A 23,694-nucleotide genomic window follows, 5' to 3' on the forward strand; every position below is an offset into this window, starting at 1 on the left:
AAATTACTCTTGTACATAAATGTTTTTGGTTTGGGTCTGCAAGATAGGAGCAAGGCGTTCCTATAGAAAGTGTAAAACCTGAATACCATGAAATGAGAATCTCAGATGTGTGGGCATTAAAATTGAAAGAAGTTGGGAGAAATATTTTCTTAGGATTATGTCTCCAGGAAGGATAAATTTGGAAAATCTAAATCACTAGAGAAGTTGTGGAAACAATGATTGTAAATCCTTTTAGCACACACAAATCACTTGCTGATTTTATACACAATTCCTTTCCTCATCTCACAGGCTGGATTTAGCCTCCAACATCAGAAAAGCCAGTAGTTCTCATGTAGACAAGCATAATAAATTCTGTAGCATAACATAGGGAAATCAGCCGGTTTGGGAAGCCAGCTAAATCTAGCTGCACAGATAGAACCAAATGTACTGGCATCTTGACGGCAGCACAGAGATCTGTTGCTTTTACCACGCAGGGGAGGAGAGAGGGCGCCCTGGAGTAGTAACCAGCTCCCTTTATAACCAGAGAGCCAGAACTTCCCTTTTCACTAGGCAGCTGACTAGAGACCCGAGTCATATGATTTTCAGTCAGGAAACTCCCCAGTTGCTGTAGAGATGGAGCTGCTGCTTAGACAACATGTTATCCCGCTGCTTTTCCTGCTGACTTTGGGTTCAGGTATGTTTGGTAGGGGGCTGAGTGTACGAGAGATGCATGTTTAACTAGATCCATGAGGAGTTACTGAAGCTAGGGTGGTGGACATTACTCACAAGCACCTTTCTCCTAAATTGACTGTTTTATGGCTTGTTGAACTTTCAGGCATTTATTGTTAGGTGAACACTAAGGAATGAATGATGCCTCCTTTTAGCCTGCATACCCACTCCCCAGATATTCTTTGTGCTAGGCCCTGGCAGAAGCATCTAAATCCAGATGTGCTGAGAGTTTTGTGCAGAGCTTTCAAAGACTGATCCTTTTTAAGGGAGTCTGTTTCAGGCTCATACTGTTTTAAGCTTTGCCTATCCTGTGACATTAATTATGTAATCCCTTCCTTGGAACACTCTGGCTGTTCCCTTGTCTTTCACAGTGCAAAAAGTTTCCAAGTGTGTTCAGTATCAGAGGGGTAGCCATGTTCGTCTATAAGGTGCCACAGGATTCTTTGCTGCTTTTACAGATCCAGACTAACAGACGTTTGGAGCATGAGCTTTCCTGGGTGAATACATGTCATGCATCTGACGCAGTGGGTATTCACCCATGAAAGCTCATGCTCAAAAACGTCGGTTAGTCTATAAGGTGCCACAGGATTCTTTGCTGCTTTTACAAGTGTGTTCAGTGGCAGGCCCTAAGAATATATGTAACCTAACCACATATAAGTAGCCCCACTGAAATCACTGATAAGTATTTGCATGATGAGTCAGAGATCTCATCCAGTGTCCTAGAATGTACATATATACCTGCTGCGGGAGTACTCAGCACCGCTCCCATCTGTAGGAGTAGCTCTTTCCTTTTACTCCCATAAAAATAGCCTTGCATTACTGAAGTGATAGACAGGCAGTCTCTTATTTATGTGGTATGTACAAGAACTGCTCTCTGGGGCCCTGATCCATCAATAAGGAACATGTGGATGGCCCTTTGCCCCCACACAGAGCCCCATTGACTTTAATAGAGCTCTGCATGGGTCAGTCTGCACAACCTCAGGATTGAAGGTTTGGGGATCAAGTTTGAAAATCTGGTGTGTCCAAAAAAATTTTGGTTGGAGGTGGTGCTTTAATTTGAACATGATGTGCCTCTTTTTAATTTAGAGCTCTGTGCTGTGCACCCTTAAGCTATAGTGTCAGTCTTTATTATGTGGCTGACTTTTTTCCTGGAGAAAAAGGTCCACTTCCCTTACCTGAAAGCATGAATCTAATGTGGAGTGGGTTAAAGATGCCAGCTTGTTACACAGAACAGGCTTTAGATGGAATATAACACTCTAAACTCTGCTGCTTCTCACCCTCCCCACCATCACTGATCTCCCAAGACAAGTGAAGATAAGTCTTTGTTGTGTAACTTTTCTCAGATAAAACATTAAGTTGATGACTAAGAATAATGTAACTGAGATGTTTTGGAGCTTACTGTCAAGGCTATTGATAAGATATAACTGGAGAGACATTGTTTGTCTTATGTGGATAATTGTCTATACACATGATCAGTTAGCCTAGGTTTTAGATGAGGGGTCATACAATTGATGATCTTGCTGGATCTCTAGGGTTCTTGAAATAACTAAATAAATTGAAAACACAAAAATGAAGACTAGTTAACAAGCTGAAAAAACAATATTCTTTGTTCAAATTCCATCTCTCTGATTTACTGCAAGCTATTGTATTATGCAACATTTAGGGGGTTATAGACAAGACAAGGACTTTTTTCCTGAAGTTAGAAAAATAACTTCAAGACACACCTATGTTGACCATTGTAAGCAACTGCCCCGTTAACTCCTAATAACTGATTTAAAGTTAGATGCACACTTCTGCTGGGAAATTTATGTGGTTTAATTGCAAGCATTTTAGTTTACTTGAGGCTGACTTTCCTTCCTACCACAAGATTCTTGCAGCCTGGCCTTTCGGCTTCCACCTTCAGCTTCTATGATCCAAGCTCTTTGGTACTGGGTAATGGAGTATTTCCTGGAGTGAAGCTGCCTGAAAATTAAGGCCCCTATCCTGCAATTGGACCTGGATCCTATGCAGACCCTTGCACCCACTTCAATGGGGCTCCCCATAGGCACATGGTCTGCTGTTTTGAATCCAATTGTAGTATCAGGGCCATAGGTCTTTAGAGCTTGATACCAAACTCTCTCGGAGGTCATTGCTTGATTGGGCAGCAAAGACTTTTTCTTGCGTATAAGGCAAATGCATTGTTGCACTTCAAAGCAGACTGAATTTTTAGGTAATGCTATTAGTCCCAAATAGCTTGTCAACTAATGACAGACTGAGGCAGAGGAGTGGTCGAGTGTGCTATCCTTATTTTTGAAACCATGACACAATGTGAACTGATGAGTTGAAGTCCAATTTGGTGGTAAGAATGATTGTGGATTCTTGATGCTACAAAGTACCAAGAAAAATATCAAAGAGTCACATCAGATCTAAAGAGAACACGGCTAAACCAATTCTGTTTTTATAATATCATTCTACATGGGTAACCCTTCCTCTGCTTGCAGTGTTTTCAAAATATTCTGATACGCTGCTAGCAAATTGTAGGCTTGTTCAAGGCCATGAATGCTGCTGCTCCTGAAATCCAAGTGAAACTGTGCCCCTTCAGAATAAGGAAGCACTTTAATGTGCTGTTGCAGAGACGTGGAGCAGTTCTTAACCCACATTTCTAACAGAATAGATGGAATCATTCCAGTGCTATGCTCTAGGTCATCTTTACTGACTAACCTGCTTCTCAGTTACTGAACATTCCACATTATCACAAGACAGTCACTAGAACAAAGAAGTCTAGGGAGGTGATTAAGCTTTAAAGGTCAGCTCCCTACAATGCATCTGCATCATACACCATAGTAGATTATGCCCAATGAAGTTATTATCAATCTTCAGCTGTCTTCACTGGGCTTTGGATCAGGCCCTAATGATGACTTTTCTTAGGGCCCTAAATGTAACAATATTTGGATACTATAATATCATGATCTGATCTTGCCTGCAAGACTGGGACCAAACCGTTATACCTTGGGGCTGAAATCTTGGCCCCATCACAGTCAGTGGAAGACTTGACATTGTCTTCAAGGCACCAGTATTTCAGCCCAGCTCTTTGCAAATACTTAAAGGCATGTCTGGTCTAGAAAATTTATTCCAGCATTTGGACAGCTGCACTGGTGGTAATGATAATGGAAGGCCCCAATCCTGCTAACACTTAAGTACAAGCATAATCTCAGTCCTGTGGGTAGATCCGATGAAGTCAAAGTTATGCAAGTGCTTAAATATTTGCAAGATTTGGGTGGAAGTTGAGTGTAGTCAGGGTTCAGGTGTTTTGTTCAAGTAGTAAATATTTTTGAATGAGAGTGTTTGTAATTACCACATCCAAAATTAAAACTCATGGGTCTCAGCCAAGTCTCTGTTGGTCAAATGTTTCAAGGCCAAATGTTTCATACTCTAATTTAGGTTTGGCATGCTGGTCAGTTGACAAATAATGTCAACTGACCAGCTATTATTTGATCACCATCAGTTATCCTAACAAGAATGCTCTGACCTACCTTTTTGATTGCATCATGATATCATTCTTTCATTTTCTAGAACTTCACTTCATTGTGTTTCATATTTTTCTGAGTTAAAATAACTCACTTAAGAACTTACTTTTTGTAGTTAGATAGATATTTATGTCTAAGGACTAGCCTACTGCAGACCATAAAGTCTTTCTCTTTGTTGTTACTGTTTAAATAAATTAGTTCTGCAAAATATTTGACCATTTTGATATGATTTGACAATACTTGACCTGTCGTTGACCAATTATTTTTGGACTGGTCAAATGCCTACTCTACTCGACTGAATCGGATACCCCTTTTCTTTAGGTGCAGTTATAAAGCAATCAAAAGAGCAGAAAGAAGCATGGGGGTATGTAACAGTCAGAAGCAATGCACACATGTTCTGGTGGCTCTACTATGCAAACAACTCTGCCAAAAATTTCACGGAATTACCTCTCATTATGTGGCTTCAGGTAAGATATTGTGAAAGACATTTTAAAAGGAATCTTGATTTCTGCACCATTCAGCATACTGATCTTCCATGATATTCTAGCTACACGGAAATAAGATTGTGAGCGATGGCTTATTCTCTGAGTCCTGTCTGAACTAGGTTTCCAGGTTAGATAAGAATACTGAAAATGTTAAAAATCAATTATATAAATTAATGGGACACCTCACCTGGATTGTGTGTTTAGTTCTGATCACCCTATATCAAGAAGCAGAAACCAAGAGAGTTCATTATTCTTTGGATTGTGATTGTACTTAGTGGCCTCAACCTCTTTGTGCTAGGCACCCTGCAAACACATAACTAAAGGGCAGAAAAACACACAAATCCTAGGCAGTATATTACAGGAGGCAATATTGAATATAATCCACCAGTTGACACAGGCTTTCACATTCTGGATTAATTCTGCAATGTGTAGTGCACGTGCTGTGCACCTGGGGAAAGCTGACTATTATACGTGCACTAGCTCAGTAGCTGACTGTTCCATAACCTACTGCACTGAAGTGTGCTCAGCTCTGGATGGGAAGAAAAGCTTCAGAATGGTATCTGCCTAGCATAAAGATAATCAAATACTTTCACAAATTAGTGATTGAGTCTTTTAAATTCCTCTCTCCACAAACAGGCCGTATATATAAAGAAGGAAGACAGGGGCTCCTTTCGCATTTTAGCATGCAGCACACAAACTAGTGCTGTGTAACTCCAATGATCTAACTCTATTGGTTTGTCTTGATTCTAATTAGCTATCTTGTTTTCCCTCATAGGGAGGTCCAGGAGCTTCAGGCTGTGGATTTGGGAACTTTGAAGAAATTGGTCCCTTGGATGCAGAACTGAAACCAAGAAATACAACCTGGGTATAGCAGAAAGTTTAAGATTGCTAATCTTAGCTTTTACTCATTGACTTATAGATGAGATCCTTGCTTTCTTAGTCAGGTGATTGACCAGGACAAAAATGCCCCAAGCAGTACGGTGTCCATCTTAAATTCAACACTTTCTCAGACAAGAATTTTTCCGTAGTTCTACTTTTGAGCCAACAAAAACACTTAAGGTGGTATCGAACCATCGTCCTCTACATGTTTGCAATCACTTGCTAATCTTTGAAAACTTTATCCCTAAAATGCTATAGTTGGGGAAACAGCTGCTAAGAGCTTAAGCATAGGCTTAACCATTTGATTTGGTGGAGGAAACACCGTTTGGTGAACTTGTCTGTAATATGCATCTGGGACTGGGAAAAGGGGAAATCTGCACATATTAGTAATTGAATGGAGACTTCATACAAATCTCCTTTCTCTTGGTTGTATAGCTGCAGGCAGCCAGTGTACTGTTTGTCGATAATCCCGTTGGCACTGGATTCAGTTACACAAATGATAGTAATGCGTTTGCAAAAGATCTCTCCACTGTATCTTCCGATATGCTGGTTCTTCTTAAAGAATTCTTCAGGTTGATGAAAGAATTCCAGGTAAGGAACTCTAATTTTGTTTAATAGCACTAAAGAAAAGTGTGGTTCTAATCAAGCATCAGAGAGGATTAGTAAACAGCTAGACAGAGGAAGATAACAGCCTCTCCAGAAGGTAGCATATGCTACTAGCTACTGCACATGTGAACGGCCATATTGGCTCCGACCAATGATCCATCTAGCCCAGTATCCTGTCTTCCAATAGTGGCCAATGCCAGGTGCTTCAGAGTGAATGAAAAGAACAGGGCAATCATCGAGTGATCCATCCCCTGTCATCCACTCCCAGCTTCTGGCAGTCAGAGGCTAGGGACATCCAGAGCAGCAGTTGTATCCCTGACCATCTTGGTTAAGCACGATCGATGGACCTATCCTCCATGAACTTACCTACATTCTTTTTTTAACCCAGTTATAGTTTTGGCCTTCACAACATCCCCTGGCAACGAATTCCATGGGCTGAAGAAGTACTTCCTATTGTTTTAAACCTACAGACACAACTCATGTCCTTTTTTTCTCCCCAGTTTAAAGGTGACATTGAATGTCTAATTGACATCTATTGCAGCTGCATTTATTTGTGCTGCTGTCTTTGGCCCCAATCCTCCATTCAGGCTGGTGGATTCTTGTCCCTGTGCTGAGCCTCACTGAAGACAGTGAAGCTCTGTGCATACAGCATTGTAGGATCGGAGTCTCTTTAGATGCAACTCAGAATGAACAAACAAAATACCTAGTGTTTGAGGGATGAACAGCTGCAGTTTGGGTTTTGTGCAGGTGACAGAGGTTGGGAAAAATGTATATTGCTCTGGGAGCCTAATAGCCTTATGGTATGGTTTCCTTCTCCAGACTATTCCATTCTACATCTTCTCAGAATCTTATGGAGGAAAAATGGCAGCTGGAATCGCTTTAGAGTTGTATAAGGTAAAGCAGATCCTTCCCTACGGGCTTGAATAACAGCTTCTTCCTTGGCAGCATGTGTATTTCTCACATCTTGAAGAAGGGTCTGATGGTGTATTTGATTTTTGTTTAGTTTTTGAGTAAAAGCTTTTTCATTTTTAGAGAGTAAACTTTCTTCACCGTAGACAAGAAAGATCTTAGTCAAGCTAAGAAGTGGATAACTAGGAAATGATTACACTGTGCCCCAGGTCTCAGGGGTTAAATGGAGCACAGGCAGCCTTGTTGGGGTTGATTTTCAAAGGCACACAGGGCAGTTAAGTGCTCAACTCTCATTGGAAGTCAGTAGGAGTTGGGCACCCAATTTCCACTTGTGCCTTTTGAAAATCTGCCCCATATATTCTTTAGCCCAGAGTCAGTTGCTTGACTTGGTGTACTCAGGGCTTTGTTGAATCATCTATGTGCCTCTGACAAGTGACAAGGCTCTTGAGGGCTCAAGATCACTGAAAGAAGCAGTTTATTCTCAAAGGCTCAAACTGAATTAGAAATTTCATAAAACTTTGAGCTTCCATAACTGACTTTTATAGATACAGTGTGCGAGCAAACTATGTACTCCCTATCTTCCTCCTGCTGGTGCTGTTGTCTTATCCTATGATAATCATATCAGGCCATGAAGTTCAAGAATGAATTCAGCAATTCTTACAGAGCCTCCTCTTACCAAGACAAGTGCCAATGATGAATTTATAGTCATTTGGGACATAAGTGGACTCTCATCAGATCTCATTTGTCATTGTGTCTTGATGCTAGTTAAAATGAAAGGGTTGTTTCCTGTAACACAAAGGCACTTCTGCTTATCTTGCATTGTGAAGCCTGTTTCTACCATTTGCTGGTTAAGGAGAACTAGGAAGAAGATCCTTGTTTACCTAAATGTGTGTTAAAAGCTCTCTTTACATTATTTTTAAAGGCTATTCACGATGGGAGCATAGAGTGCAATTTTGCTGGGGCTGCTCTCGGAGATTCATGGATTTCTCCTGTAGGTACGTTTATAGGATTTTTGTGAACTTCTCCCTCTCCCCAAAAAGCCCATCTCTGTCTAGAATGCTGTCTGTGCCTACTTTAAATGGAGCAGATCTCCAGTGAATGCAGGAAATCTAATCTGGGTAAATGTACATTGATGTTCCAAGGAGCTGTAATTAAACCAGCCCCACTTTAGAGGGGTCAAAAATCAAAATGGCCTTAGGACAAAGCTAGTAACAAACTCATGTTCCTTTAGATGGGTAGCAGGGGAGTGTCCCTAAAAGTCACTAAAAAGTCACTAAGGCTTAGCTACAGAAGGATTCACAAGGCTGCAACTGATTTGGCATGCTCCTTATGTAATCCAAGCACATTTCAAAAATGGCAGGTAGGAAAACGCCTGTTTTACCACTAGCCTCTACAGTAAGTAGGGGGCTTTACATCGGGAGGTCTAAGTGTTCCTAAATTTCCACCACATCAGGCTTTTAAACTACTGTTTGCATTTTACCACCAATCTCTAAGTTTACCGCTAGCATTAGAAGCCACCAGCCACAGCAGTGTGATAGTTAACAAAGCTGGTATGACTGCTTGGAGAGAAAATGGCAGAGATGAAAGCATTTCTTAGGGTCCTGATCCTGCAGTGAGAGCTACATGGGGAGACCCCATTGGCGGATCTGGATTTAGATGTGGGAAGTTAGAAGGGTGGGAAGCTATAGGTTTACTTTAAACAATCTTCCCTACCTGTGCTACAAATAACAACCCTGTCTACATGTTCTCATGCACTAGCACAGTGCTACAATGTTTCAGTTGCAAATGCTGCAGGAGAAATGTCTATTGGTTCCATTGGTTAATTTGCCCGGAGCTCATGTCATGGTGGTGGGTTTAGACTTTGTAAACAGCTTCAATGCCTAAATTTTGTACTAAATTTGTACAATGCCTCTTTACTGAGTAATTCATCTTTGCCTCTCTATGCTGCTGTCACTGTTATCCCTTCTATATTAGAGGGAAATTTGTGTCTGAGAAATTATTAGATGCTTGAAACCTACTTTGTTTCTCTAGATTCTGTGCTTTCCTGGGGGCCATACCTTTACAGCACTGTAAGTATCTACTCCATCTCTGCTATTAGCAATAATTGTTCTGGTTTTTAAGGCTTCATTCAAGACCTTGTATTATACAATTTAAATCCAAGAGGGGACTTCCATTTCTAGGCTAGCTTTCAACCAGTATACTGGTAATTATACTGGTAATTAATAGGGCATGACATTGACTTATGGTCTCAAATCAAATTCCTTCCATGAGTAATTAGTTGTTCTCTTCCTGTTTGCATTCCAGTCTCTCCTTGATGATCAAGGGCTAGTGGAGGTGACTGCTGCTGCCAAAAAGGTCATGAATGCAGTGAATAAAGGGCAATACACACTGGCCACTGAGCTCTGGAGTCAAACCGAGGAAGTAATTGAACAGGTATGAAAACGCTGTCTGGCATCAAGATTTGTAAGTAACCTATGCTCATGGCTTATGGAAATGAACAAATTCAGGTAACGCTCTGCTATTAACGTACAGAAGGGACAGTTTCTCCATTACCCCGCTGCTTGTGCAGCTGTTCACACCAGTGCACTCAGTGTGCCACCATGCTGATTTGAAAGCATTTGATACTATCTTTGCATTGGTGTAAATGACTACACAAGGTGTTAGGCAATGGAGAATGAGGCCCAGATGTATGCGAAGCAGTACAGCAGCAAGGTTTCGAAGGTCATTAAAGCAGATTTAAAGTAAAGCACACGACTAAGCCCATTGACTTCAGTGGTACTACTCAATCTTAACTTTAAAAACATGCTTTACTTGGTTGGGCCAAAGTATGTGTTTTACAGCGACAAGTGCTACATAAGTGAACCATATGTGACTTAAAAAAAAGAAGTCACATAATGCTGTAGTAAAGCTGAAAGATTATGCTAAAAACTGCTTCTCATTTTTGGCTGTTTTGCAGCTGCAAGTGTTCTGTGCATGGCTGGTTTCACTTCCTCGTTTCATGCTTTAGGATGATACTTTGGCTATCTTTTTGCCTTTCTCGCTAAGCCTGTGTAACCATTCCTCCCAGCTGCAATGTGTGTGTAACAGGGACGGCACAGCTGCTCCACTTTGGTTGTTGCTATGGAATGATGTCTAACGTCTACATCAGAACTTCTAAATATTTAAATTTAATTACGGAAAATGTGTAGTGTCTTGTTTTTAATTCTGAGTAACTTTAATGGAAACACACCTCTTTTCTGGTCCAGTTCCAGTCTATTGGCTGTATTAGGGATGTGGTGAATCCACAATTCTTGGATTCATCTAGATGTGATGATTTGGCTGCATCAGTTGTTCCAGAATATGGATGCCAGATATTGATTGACGCTAACAGAAGGGAGCATGTGGGATGGCTCAGGCTGGTGTGATAAGAGGAAACTGAGCAATGGGAAGCCTCACATTGGGAAGGTCTAGCCGAAGGGAGCATCTGGGAGATCTGTGGCACTGAGGCTATGGCAGCAGCTGGTGGAAAGTCTCTGGAGCCATGGATGGGGTGGTGGGATTCCAGGAGATTCCCACCTCTTCAAGGCTAGGAAAGAAAATCAGTAGAAAGGCCTATGCTCTCCCTCACTCTCTCTCACACACAGTTGCGTGTGAACTTTGGGGACTGGAAAAAGCTCTTTCCCAAAACCCATCATCAAAAAGGAGGGAGCAAGGGACCAAAGGCCCTTCCAAAAAGGGCTTTCTCAAAATAGGGCCAGAACAGGGAACAGAATAGGGCCCCATTTAAGTAGGGAACATTGATCCCTCTCCGCTCTGCGGATAGAGTGCAACCCTCATGTGTTGGAGAGATGTTTCTCTTCTAGCTATTGAAATAAAATGTCGAGTCTGATATCTTCTTCTCTCACTCTTTCAGAACACGGACAACGTGAATTTCTATAACATCCTAGCCAAGAAGTCCCCAGATCTCAAAGCCTCGAAACATGAAAATATCCATCTTAGTAAGTTGAGGGGAGTATGTTTAAGAAATTAAGCTTCCAAGGGCCTGATTTGCAGAGGTGCTGAGCACCTAGACATGTGGTTGTAGGCAGTAGGAACTGTCTGTGGCTGCCGCATCTTGCAAAGATGCCTCCAGTGCTCTCAAGCTCCTGAACCTACTGGGAGAGCTTGAAGAATACTCTTGAGGGATATACCACAGCTCTTCTGTGGCATGTGCTTCCACCTAGATACACCCTGTGCACTCGGGATATTAGTCAGGGGCAGTAGTAAATACATTACTGTAGAACTTCAGAACCTGTGAACTAACTATGTCCTCCAAACACGTGCATGGGATGATCTGATTAGACACTTGCCTTCACGCCATCACTTCTTCATCGCCTTTAAATATTGACATGGAGATAAAATAACTGTTTTTATTACTGTCTCTGTTGGCTCCCAGAGACAGATAGGGGTGGAGGGATGAGGTGAAGAGCCCTCCTTACTTTTAAAAGTACAAGTGGTTGCAGCTCAAAACTAACTCATCTGGTGATGAGAAGAATTTCTGTTCAGGCTTACTAGCTAAAGCAGAAACTTAGCCCCAGAAACGTACTGTTGGGAACAATATGCACTGACAGAAAAAAGAACAAGATAATGACTCTGTTCCTCCTCTATCTTCTGACCATGCTGTAGGCTGATTCTGTCTTCTACTGTAGACCTCTTAAAAATTAGCAAGTCTCTTCCTCTGTGTACTATTGCGGTTTCAGTAGCAAAGAGTTTCTTAGATCTGAACTGAATGAGCCTCAATAACTTGTTTTTGCCTTGTGGTGTTTGTTTATCAGACACCATCTTCATGCATATCCATCATCTTTAAATCCAACACCCTGTGCCGCAGAATAAACTCTTTTCTTTCCTTTCAGTTAAACTTTACCAGCGCCATGTTGAACGTCTGCATAAGGACAGCTTAAGTGACCTGATGAATGGACCTATCCGAAAGAAGCTGAGAAGCATTCCTGACTCTGTCACATGGGGAGGTACCTTCCTACCCTCTGACATGGCTCTAATGGGCAGCTTGTCACTTACACAGTTTTGTAGTCTGTTCAGAGCAGTCTTGATGCTGTACCACATAAAGTCTCCCTGACTTGCTTGTTAAAATTCTCATCCTGCTTGGGCCCAGCTGTAGGACAGGCTCCTAAAAAGGACCCACAACAGGGAACTGGGCAGGCCTATGGGCATAGGCATGATTCTGGTCCTTGTGTCTTCCCCTCTAGCCTGCCAGGGTCTAACTAGGTGCACACCCTAGAAGGGAGAGTATGCCTAATGCCTAAGCAGCTGAAACCTATCCATGTACCTCAGTCTACCAAAAGGATTCCTAGTCATTCTCCTCTGCCAGAAAGCCGGTGCTGTGAGAGTTCAGGGAAAGGAGGGTGTAAATCAAACCAGAAGGAAACATTAGAGAGCAATGCTGAATACCTGCCAACACCCCTCCAGATTTGTAATGGGAGATGGAAACTGACAAATCCGCATGTGTAGTAATGTTAGAAACATGTGCTGTGCTGCTTTGATATCCCCTGTATATATGTGGAATTTGGCCATTCTCCATTTCCCTCCAGTCACTCAGACTGATCATTGTGGTCTGGAATGTACTGTTCCAGTGCTTGCTTTTCTGCAGCAACGAATTGCATTGCACAACTCTTGGCAAGCCCTGCTACTGATGCTTCCATTTAAAGATGACACACTTAGTCAATTGCACTGTCTTTCATGTTTGAATCCGTATGAATAGGTCAGTCAGAAGAAGTCTTCTTACACATGGCTGAAGACTTCATGAAGCCTGTCATTCGTATTGTGGATGCGCTGCTGGCAGCCAATGTCAACGTTACTGTCTATAACGGACAGCTGGATCTCATTGTGGACACCATGGGTAAGGATTCATTCTTCTCTCTGAAGAGAAAAATGTACACTGGTCATTAACATTAAAATCCCCCCATCTAGAGTAATTACATAGTCCCTACTACTATAATACCTATGCATCTCACAGTCTTTAATGTATTTAGCCTCACAACACCCCTATGAGGAAGGGCAGTGCCATTTTCCCTGTTTTATAAATGGGGATCCAAAGCATGAAAGGACTAAGTGACTGGCCCAGGGTCACACAGGAAGTCTGTGGCAGAGCAGGGAAGTGAACTCAGGTCTCCCAGGGCCTAGGCTAGTGCTCTAACCAATGGACTATCCTTCCTCTACATTAAGGTACATTTGTATATCTTACAAATCACACTATGTCACCCTTTCAGGAACACAGGCAATAGACACATAGATCTTATTCACTTTATAGTTTTCTTGGAGAGGGTTTAAGCTGGGTTTGTTCCCAGAAGAGACCAGGAATTCAGTTCCCAAAATCCACAGATTCCATCCCCACCCCACCCCCCAACACACACACACTTCGTAGTGCAGTGATGGGACGGCAGCTCTATGTAGGGGTTAGTGCCTCCAACTGCTACCTGGTGCTCTTCCTCTATGCTGTCCCTTAGTACTCTTGGCAGAGCACCCTGACTGCTGCTAGGAGAAGCAACATGGATGGCCAATATACTCCAGACACATTTTTGCATCCTTATAGAGCCCCTGTCATAGTTTTTTGGAAGGCCACAAGGGAGCTGGCTGCCCCTTGACTATCCCATCCTGGTCAGACCCATGGGCTTGGGTCCCCTCCTTTCTGCTCACACAATGCTATGGGAGCCTTTCATCTTGAGAGAGCATAGGTGGATATGGCTGCTTCTTCCATGTAGCTTTCCACTGAAGCTATTGAATAGACCTAGAAAAGTCCGTTTGCAGTGCTGGATAGTTAACTATCCCTAAGTATTTCTCAGTCAATTAAATTAAAGCCTGCTCTGCTGGGAGCATTAACTCTATGCTGATGTGACTTGTAGTTAATTAGGGTACCTGAGGCTAATTTTTTCTCCTTCTATGGCAAAATAAGATCACTAAAAGCGGACTTGAAAAGTGGCTTTCAAGCAGTGTTTTAAACAAAGACTGTTTCTTTCAGAAGTTCCAAGTGGCTTATAAAATATACAGAGTGGTTGAGACATCCTAAAAGATGCACCAAAATGGGCACACAGTGAGTCATTCAGTAAATTATGCAACGCTTCTGTATGTGCCAGTAGTTCCGGCTCAGTCTGCTGAGGCTGTTACTCTGGATGCCTGGATGAGGAGAGCCGCACTAGCAGCTGCACACTCAGTTGGGCTGCACCTCTGAGTTGTACCTTTGAGAGGTGCAGCTCAGAATCTGTCCTGCAGTCCTGAGGACACTGCTAACTGTAGTTCCATGAGGAACAGAATTCACTGTTGGAAACTCGCTTTGCTAGAGTTGGGAAGTAGAAATTAAGTTTGAAGGGAAATGCTGGGCTAGGTCTCAGATCACGGGGATTTGGTGCTAGGAGATATCCCCCCACTCTAAGAATTTGATCACATTTAGTTACATCTCTGCCATGCTTACTTCCAGCTTCTTGAGTTACACACCATGACGTAACTCCTAACTATGTCAACATAGTGTAGTTTGCCAAGGGCAGCAATCCAAACCTTGCTACTCCTGAGATGGAGCCAACAATAAGGGTAGATCCTGTTTTTGTTTTATTTTTTTATTGCTATCTGACCCTAGCCATTACTGGGGATGTGGTTTACTTCATTGTCTTCTCTTATGTCTTTCTAGGCATCACAGGTTACACTGGTGGCGTATTTTGTTGTTAACTATTTTACTACATGCTAGGTATTTTATAGCACAAATAAAGAAGTGGCTCCTCCTCTCCCAAAGCACAAATAACTGAGTTATCATCTTTCCGGCCTGATGCTCTGACTCTGTTAACCATCCCCCTCCACATAGCCACACCTACTTGAATCCCTCCACTGGATGCCCCTTACCCACTAGATCAGGTGCAGGCTTCTTGCCCTCTCCTTTAAGGTCCTTCACAGTTCTGCCCCCCATACATTTTACCACATCACCCCACCCACTCTAGCCTTGCTCCCCCATTATGTCTACTTCCCGCCCACCCCCAAGAATTTATGGGCCTTCTTCCAGGCAGCCCCCTATGTGAGGAAGGCCCTCTAAATTCATCAGTAAAGCCAATGGCCCCCTCCCTTGATGCAAATTCTCCTCACAACATACTTTTTCCATGATGCCTCCACATGATTAGCCCACTAACTAATCACAAACTAAGGAGCTGTGAGGTGACTATATATTTATACATGCAAAACATGACTGGTGTAGATATAAAAATGGACATATTTATTTCATTCCTTTCTCCTGTCCTACTGGTATTGATTGTATTGGATGGCAGGCCCTTTGGGGCAGGAACCATGTCTTATTATGTGTTTGTACAGCACCTAGTACAAGGTGGCCCAGTGCTGACTGAGGACTCTGGGCGTTACCAGAACAGAAACCATTAATAATGGTGTCTAGTGAGACGAGTGAGCCTAATGATCAGTCTGGAGCTGGTGGGGTTGAAGGACATGTGCACCTGCCCAAGAGCACATGCTTGCTCAGCTTAAGCGCATGTACATCACGGTTGCTCAAAAGCTTTTGTTTGTTTTTAAGAGACTCCACACTTGTGAAATGAAGCTTGTGGTCCACATTAGGTGTCACTGGAATATCTCATTCTGAAGCAAATCCCCAGAGTTCATTCTGTTTCCTTTTTCTCCTTTGTTAAAATAGTCTCCTGTACTGATCTGGGCAAACAATGCTCTTGTATTACGGAGTTTTATTGCTGTAATCTCTCAGCCCCTAATTGCTAAGAATAGACAGCCTGAAGCTCTCCTTTTCATGGACAAACCAGCAATCAATAATTCTTTAAATAGATGCTATTTAGGATGTCAAAACTGGTAAGACAAATTGGAGTGCCACAAATTGCTAATTTTGACAAAAAATTAAACTGCACTTCTTACAGCATGAATTGCTGTAGTAACTGAGCGGTGGTTTTAAAAACAATAACAGCTTTTTTAAATGTCCTGGAACTGTCTCTTTATTAGTTGTCTCAACACTTTTCTCTTCCCTAGCTTGCTCTTGAAAACAGATGTTGCCTTTTCAGACTCTCCTGGCTGAATGACTGTAACAAACAGCAAAACAATGGCCCTAATGCAGACCGTGTTTCCAATGTGTGCTTGTGCTATCACAGCTTGTGCTGTCAGCTTGATCCTGCAAGGTGCTGAACAGCCTCGATTCCTACAGCCTTGGGGACAGGGAGTCCAGCAACGTGCAGGACCAGTGCTTGTATTGGTATCGATATACATTTAGAACCAGAATGAGGCTTATTTTGCATAAGCATGCGTTATGGTGGGAACTGCCTAACATTGGTCTTATGTGCCCCCCGAGCTGAGAATTCCTACCTGCCGGTGTGTCCATCTTTAGGTTTCTGTGTAGCAAGGAAGGGCTTCAGGAAGTTGTGTGGGAAGGGGAATGAAAATATGATGGAGTTGCTAATGCATAAAAATGCATCACATAAAAATGACTCGCTTACAAAATCAGACATAAAAATACAAACGTGTCAGTTCTTAGAGCTGATCAAAACCTTTGGGTCAACTTTTGGAATTTTCACAAGACTCTGTCGCCAGGGAAGAAAATCCTTTGAAATTTTTAATTGAAAGTTGGGTGTGGTGTGTTGGGGGGGGTGTTGTTTGTTTGTTTTGTTTTTGTGGTTGCAAAAAAAAAATTTGTTTGAACATTCAACATATTTTTTACCGACTATACTTGCTATATATTCATACAGCGTCTAGAATAATGGGACACCAATCTCAGTTGGGACCTTTGGATGCTGCCTTACTATAAACAATTAATAATGAAACATAACTCTTCTATCCCTAATTTAGGCCAGGAGGCGTGGGTTCGGAAACTGAAATGGCCTAAACTGAAGCAGTTCAGCCAACAAAAATGGAAGGCTCTGTATGTATCTCCAGAATCCCCTGAGACAGCTGCTTTCCATAAGTCCTATGACAACTTGGCCTTCTACTGGATTCTAAAGGCTGGGCACATGGTAAATAGCACAATATTTGAAAGACAAAAGAAACCTAATATTAGCCAAGTTGTAAATGATGATGTATCTGTCTGCTTTGCCTGCATAATATGGCTAAAAGCTTTCCCACATTTGCATGAACACTTCCGAATCAGACTATGTAGATTATTCCTTTGATTAATTAACTTCCTGGTCTGGAGATCTGGTTTACACTCAGACTTTGCATAATACCCAGCACAGACTTAATGGGCCTTATTCTCCCTTTCTCTGTACTGGTGTAAATAAATATGCATTATGTGGAGCACAGGTTGTAAAACGCCGCCTTTCTGGTTTGGTCGCATTTTACACCCAGTACTTTGCTCAGGTTTAATTGACCGTCAAATAAGGTAATGGAAAATCAGATCTTAATTCAATATTGTCTCTCTAAATTGTTTGAACAAAGAGCGGTAATCTGCATTTCATCCATCTCTGTCACACGGTGTAGATGTATCTACTGTATTGAGAAAAATGTAATCTTTCTGTTCTGTACAACAATCCAGAACCGTAGGAGGAGGGTAAATCTTAATTACACTTTCCTTGCAGACTCCAAAATATTAGAAGCCTGTTCAGCCAATGCACTGAGGCTTGTTTAAGGGTTTGTTTACACTGGTACTTCACAGCGCTGCAACTTTCTCGCTCAGGAGTGTGAAAAAACATCCCCCTGAGTGCTGCAAGTTTCAGCCCTGTAAAGTACCAGTGTCGACAGTGCACCAGCACTGGGAGCTACTCCCCTCGTGGAGGTGGGGTCTTTTTTTATTGTTTGTTTTTTAGAGCGCTATGCCACGACTACGCAAGCCATGTTAAAGCGTTGCAGCAGCAGCCCTTTAACATTGCCAGTGAAGATGTACCCTAAGTGAAGACCACCAAACTGTATCTAGCAGCTTCCCAGCCACAAACAATTTCAGAATGCAGCCACCTTAATACACTTCTGATTCGTGGTCTTGCCATGGAATTTCCCATAATTAGTGACTTTTAGGCCTCCAATGTATATTTCTGACCACCATCCTAATGCCCTGCTAGTTGCACTCTTTATTTCCCTCCTTGGTAGAAAAGTCTTAATACATATAAATCCTCTCCCTTAATGACCCTGGAGAAATGTTACCAGTGGGAGTACCAAAAGGCAGAACTAAAGGACTCAAGAGCTGATTATCCTTTCATTGGGTTTTTTTTTAAATGGGAGTACATCTATTGTCTTCAGTAAAGTTTATTCCCACTGGTGTAAGACTAGCATGAGATCCAAATCAGGTCCCCTGTCTTCCTTCCCGCAACCTTGGAAACAAAAAACAACCAAATTCTAAACTGCATCCAACTTATTTTCACCAGTCCTAGAGCAAGAGCCTAAGCTTGCTTCTAGATTAGGGACATTCCCATGACTGTTTATCTGCTTGAGACACATGGAATTTGCTTCTAATGTTGTCAGCTCTCACTGCTTGGGAGGAAGATTGGCCTGTTTAAGGCATAGAATTGGGAGTTAGGATACGTGTTTTCTCTTCCTGGCTCTGCCACATATTCCTGTTTTACCCAGGGAAGGTCACTTTAACCTATCTGTGCCTCTGTTTCCCCATCTTTACCTGACCAAAATCCTCCCTTGGAAAGTACTCTCACAATGCACTAATAGAAGGGAGCAAGGTGAAGGCTGTCCTAGAAAAGCAAGTTAAATATTAGTGTGACTATGAAACATCTAGAGCTAGCAGTCTGCTTCCGCACAGCAATTAATAACACGCTCTTTCCCTATGGTAGGTACCATCCGATCAAGGGGACATGGCGTTGAAAATGGTCAGGATGGTGACACAACAAAAACACTGGTGAAATGGATGCTGGCTGGCATGGTTTTCATATACAACTCCGGTGTATTAGCAGAACTTGTGCCAGAGACTGAACTTCAGAAGGAACAATCACTATTTGGAAATTTAGCCTCTTTTACACTTTGGTAATGTGCAAGGCATTTAAGGAGATGCATGGTTTATTCTTAAATGAAATGCTGCCTTTGAATTTGTAAACTGTGATTCTCTGCCTCAATACTGCTCACACTGACTTTTCCTGTGGGAACTTCACTCTGATAAATAACACTCAGATGCTTCTTTGAGGATTTCCCAAATGTTCTTTGTCTGTTTATGCACCAATATTAAGATGAGTTTGCTGCTCTAAAGATTCAACCTCAGGCAGCAAGCCTGCTTCCAAAGCTGTGGATGTTTTTTCCTTAACGGATGACTTTGCATCTGCATCAGACATCATTGCTTTCTATCAAGACACTGCAGAGTGGCTGTGCTAGGACTTCATTTTGAATCCAGATCCAGTTTGGACTGAGGTGTGTGTTCATACTGAACCACTTTTTCTACTCTTGAGCCTCCTTTTTCATGTGCATTATCCAAGATTTGTTTTTTAATGCACTCAGTGCCACACAACCATCACTCAGTAAAACCTTCTTTTCCCCATAATTCAAACAGGAAGGCATGGATACTTAATATGAGAATAAACACTGTGCCAATACTTTCTCTTCATAGAATGAGCCAAAGTTCTAATGGCTAAGAGCTGCTGGGCTTCTGGCCTCCACCCAGAAAGTGAAAAGGAGGTTAGTTAAGCGATAAGGAGGAGGCATAAGTCAGAACAAATACCCCATCCATATTTTTCTTGATCTTGGATTGAGTCTCACAGTGAGCTATTGGCTTTGCAATTTGAAGTGGGAATTCTTTATAAAGTATACGTATCCCAGTTCCCCAGTGAAAACAATCACACAAATGAGGTATCTGAATCACTTCTTTCCTGTTGTGCAACTGCAATCCTCTTTGAAAATGACCCCTTTTATCAACACTCAGGCAGCTTGTTCCAGTTGTCAGACTCCTAAATAAATAGCAAACAGTCCTGTGCTTCCCCACATATGAAACTTAAGAGTATTAGCGTAGCAGCTATTTTGCAGTGTAGTGCTATGTAAACACATGTGCACAAACTCTGCTGTTAGAGCATCAATAAACTGAAACTGTGCTATGGGGAACTTTGGCAATGCACAAACAAGCTGCCTTTCCAATAAACCAGTGGATCTCACTTAAATACTGCACCTTGTGGAATCAAGTTGATTTGATGCCTAAAAATGTGTACCTCTATGGTCTGGCTTTGGGGAGTAAAACCCTAAGTGCTAAAGAATGAATCCAGTAGTTACATCTGTGCTGATCTATATATTGATCCTGCTCTTGTCACATTTTTAACATGTTCTTGAAGCCAAATAAAAGCCTATGTTGTAATGGATTATAGCACTTTCTGCCTAAAAGCAGCAATGGGAGGATACTGCCGTGTGCCCCCATTCTTTATAGGTATATAAGTGGCAGGTAGCTAACAGCAGCAAGTTTCTTCTCCCCTTGCCCAATGCAGAGAAAGTGTGGAGGGCAAGACTCAGCCGAGAACCAGTGACTTAGAGGAACAGCTGGTTATGATCTAAGGGAGGGATACAAGCAATTTGCCTTGCTTCTTCAACGGGGGAGTCATTTTCCCCTTTCTTGATCATCACCCTAGGTAGATGGTGGCAGATCTGTTAGCCTGCAAGCTTTTGAAAACCGATTACTTCCTCTGGAGTTGTTTCAAGCAGGAGTACTGTATGCCAAAGTGCACTAGGAAACACCTCTGTGCAGGGTAGCAGGGTCCGCTCGGCCAGTTAATGCACAGCAGGTTAGTATGCTGTAGACTTACACTCCAGCTTGCTGTGCACTAACTCGTTCTAGACAAGCCCTTGCTGCTACTTCAGTCAAACCCCTAGAGAGCTGTTGAATGGCTTTTGCCCTGTTTCCTCTCCCACTCCAACAGTCTCAGCCATTCCAGGCTCCGCTTGTTCTGAAACACTGGGTGTCCCCATAGAGCAGCAACCATGAGGCTGAATCAGTCCACTGGGGTTTAATTAACTGAGCTGAATGCCTTTTCCCACACACTAGGGAGCCCAACTTTTCAAGTACAGTTGGTATGTTCAGCTCAGCAGTGTAAGTTCAGTAATGGTTCATGATGCTGCTGCAACCCTGGAGGGATATTTTGGTTAAACAGCAGGAGCTGAAAGACTGTTTTATCCAAGCTAAATAATAAGAGTTGCAGGGGTGAAGACGAAAGGAGAATAATTGGAAGTCGATAAAAGTCGACACACACAAGAGCAGTTGTGTTGTCTAATGTGACATTCAGCACACCTACTAGAGATGTTCCCTGACTGACCGGCTGTGGAATACCCCTTTACTGTCATCATTTTTAGTCACTGCAGGTTTTCCCTTTGGAGAAGGAGGGTAGTTTGTGACAGCAGGGACACACTGGGGAAGTTTAATACTAATGATCTGATTATTAAGCGTAAACATAAATATATTTGCCTGATAACATTCATAAATTTGATGGAGCTTTTAAACTGTATCCATCCACATCCAGAACACTGATCCAACCGCATCTGATCCAACCGTGTTTTCCCCCTTCCAAAGGGGAAGTATCTTCCAGTTCTACAGTCCAGCCACTTCCCCACTGGAGGGAGTGCAGAGAGGACCTGCGCCCACCCAGGGACTCTGTAGATAGCAGCCTCATGCTGCAAGTCCTTAATTTCCTCCTCTGCTGCTCAAGTTTCCTGGGCCACTTCCCCACGGCCTCAGCACCTTCTTTGCCTTCTTCTTAGGGTCTTAAACCAGTTAGTCCTAGCAGCCAGCGAAGAGCTCCCTCTTGCTCCCCCAGTCTTTTCTAGCTGTTGCTGCTGCTGCTACAGTGTCCAAGATACTCCTTGTCTCTTAATCTCTCAGGGGACACAGTCCTCATTCCCTGAATGCCCAGAAGCCACTGCCCTGCTCTGCTCTATAATTCCCTTTTATGAGAGCCCACTGGGCCCTAACTGGCTGCTTCTTGCATGGCCTCTCTGGGCTTCTTGGAGGATTCACCCCCACTGCTCCTCCTTGAGACAGGCTGTGACAGGCCCATGAGGCCTCCATTAATCCCTTCCTCTTCGGTGTGAACACCTCGTTCCAGATACCATAACCAAAACTACCACCTTGAACAGCTGGCAAGAGAGTAGTTGCTATCAGTCTGCTCTTTCTGAGATTCCACAGCCAATGCAAACAGCTCTGAAAGCAATCTACCCAGAGATGAGTGCATTAGACCTCAATTCAGCAAGTGCAGTATACATATGTATACGTATCTTGCTGAGTTGAGGTCTTTGTTCTCACTTTGCTTTCTGGTTGCTTGAAAAATATCTCAAGCTAATGTACTGGATGAATTGAATTAAAAAATTTAACCTTCTGGCAGCTGCATACAGACAAAAATTCATTCATCAGACTGTCACTTTGGCAAATGTTAGTAAAAATTCATATAGCACTTGAAAAACAAGACCAGAATACTTGCAATGTAGAGGGGCAACCATCTTATCATCACTGATGTGTCTTCAGGAACCCTGATTGATTTGAATGTATTAACTCAGTTCTATGGCCTTGCCTACATTCCACCCCCATTTCCCTCCCCTCCCCGTCTTACGAACAGAATTGATAAGTAGGCACCATACTATGTAGGATTGAATAAGGTTTTAAGATGCCATGAATCAATTCTGCTGTAAGCTGTCTGGAATAATCTTACTTACAAGCTGCCTTCAAAAATGACGACCACAATCATTCTTCAAAAGCATCATAAATGGCTCCAGAACCAGCTTATTTAGACTCCTTTTATAATTGCTTCCCTGCTCCTAAAATTTCCTCTTCAGTAATGTTTCCCTATAAGCCTTTGGTCACTTACATTGTCTTTGAAACAATCATACTATTTTCATATATGCTTATCATCACATGAATGGGAAGAACTGCAATGACACGGACCCTAAATTCTCTTGCATAAATATTGTTGACACTTCCCCCCCCCGATATTAGTCAGTTAGCTTGGGCTTTCTGCTCATACAAGTTGCTGTTTGGCTTTAGTTACTAGTATGCTATATCATGATCTAATTTTATTGTCATGTTCCAATTCTAGTTGCTATATCCACAAGTATGTGGGAATTATATACCTTGCTGCCAAATATCATAAGATCTCAGATGGGGAAGATTTATTCAATTGTCTAATCCGTCACAGACAGGACAAGACTGATGGCATTAAAAAGAGACTTTTCTTTAAAACTCCTCAGCAATGAAAAATAACTTACTAAATGATTCAGTGTGAGTCCATGTGCATTTTGGGAAAATTAGCTTAAACCATGTCAGCTGATGTCAGTACAGGCTGAGGCTGATTGAAGATCCAAATCCCTTTGGTGACTTTGAAAAATCTCAGCTTTAATTTCTAAAATAATGGTTCCAAGAATCTGGAGAAAAGACTCTCTGCAGGATTTGGCAGTGTCCTTTTTCATGTCTCACCACACCCCTGAGGTGTGGCTTAGTGTTTGAGAACACTAGACAATAGAGGGCCAGCCCTGGCTCCTTTTTATGACCCATTTGGATCACCCTAAACAATTGCACTCTCTTGCCCTGTTGTTCGGAGATAAAGGATACTGGATATTTGCTCCAAAGCCTCAGAGCCCCGACACAGTTCAGATACTTACCCAATTATGGCCTTTTGGGGTGACCAACAGCCTGGCTGCTTTACCTTGTTAGAGTGCAGCCTGGTGGAGCCATGTCTTACAGTCTGGGGCAACTG

The 23,694-nt window shown here is 42.4% G+C and overlaps 1 protein-coding gene across 1 annotated transcript; it reads left to right on the top strand.

Annotated features, from left to right (window-relative positions):
• Positions 1-549: 549 nt before the first annotated feature.
• On the top strand, positions 550-20,322 carry SCPEP1 (serine carboxypeptidase 1). The gene is made up of 13 exons (XM_050920730.1): positions 550-673; positions 4,536-4,681; positions 5,475-5,564; positions 6,014-6,169; positions 7,004-7,078; positions 8,016-8,088; positions 9,125-9,162; positions 9,398-9,526; positions 10,986-11,070; positions 11,965-12,078; positions 12,828-12,965; positions 16,898-17,061; positions 18,820-20,322. Exons 1-13 carry the CDS (start codon positions 613-615, stop codon positions 18,886-18,888), a joined length of 1,338 nt encoding a protein of 445 aa, XP_050776687.1. The 5' UTR covers positions 550-612; the 3' UTR covers positions 18,889-20,322.
• Positions 20,323-23,694: the final 3,372 nt, after the last annotated feature.

This window comes from Gopherus flavomarginatus, chromosome 12, assembly GCF_025201925.1.
Source record: "Gopherus flavomarginatus isolate rGopFla2 chromosome 12, rGopFla2.mat.asm, whole genome shotgun sequence".
NCBI classification, from domain to species: Eukaryota; Metazoa; Chordata; order Testudines; family Testudinidae; genus Gopherus; species Gopherus flavomarginatus.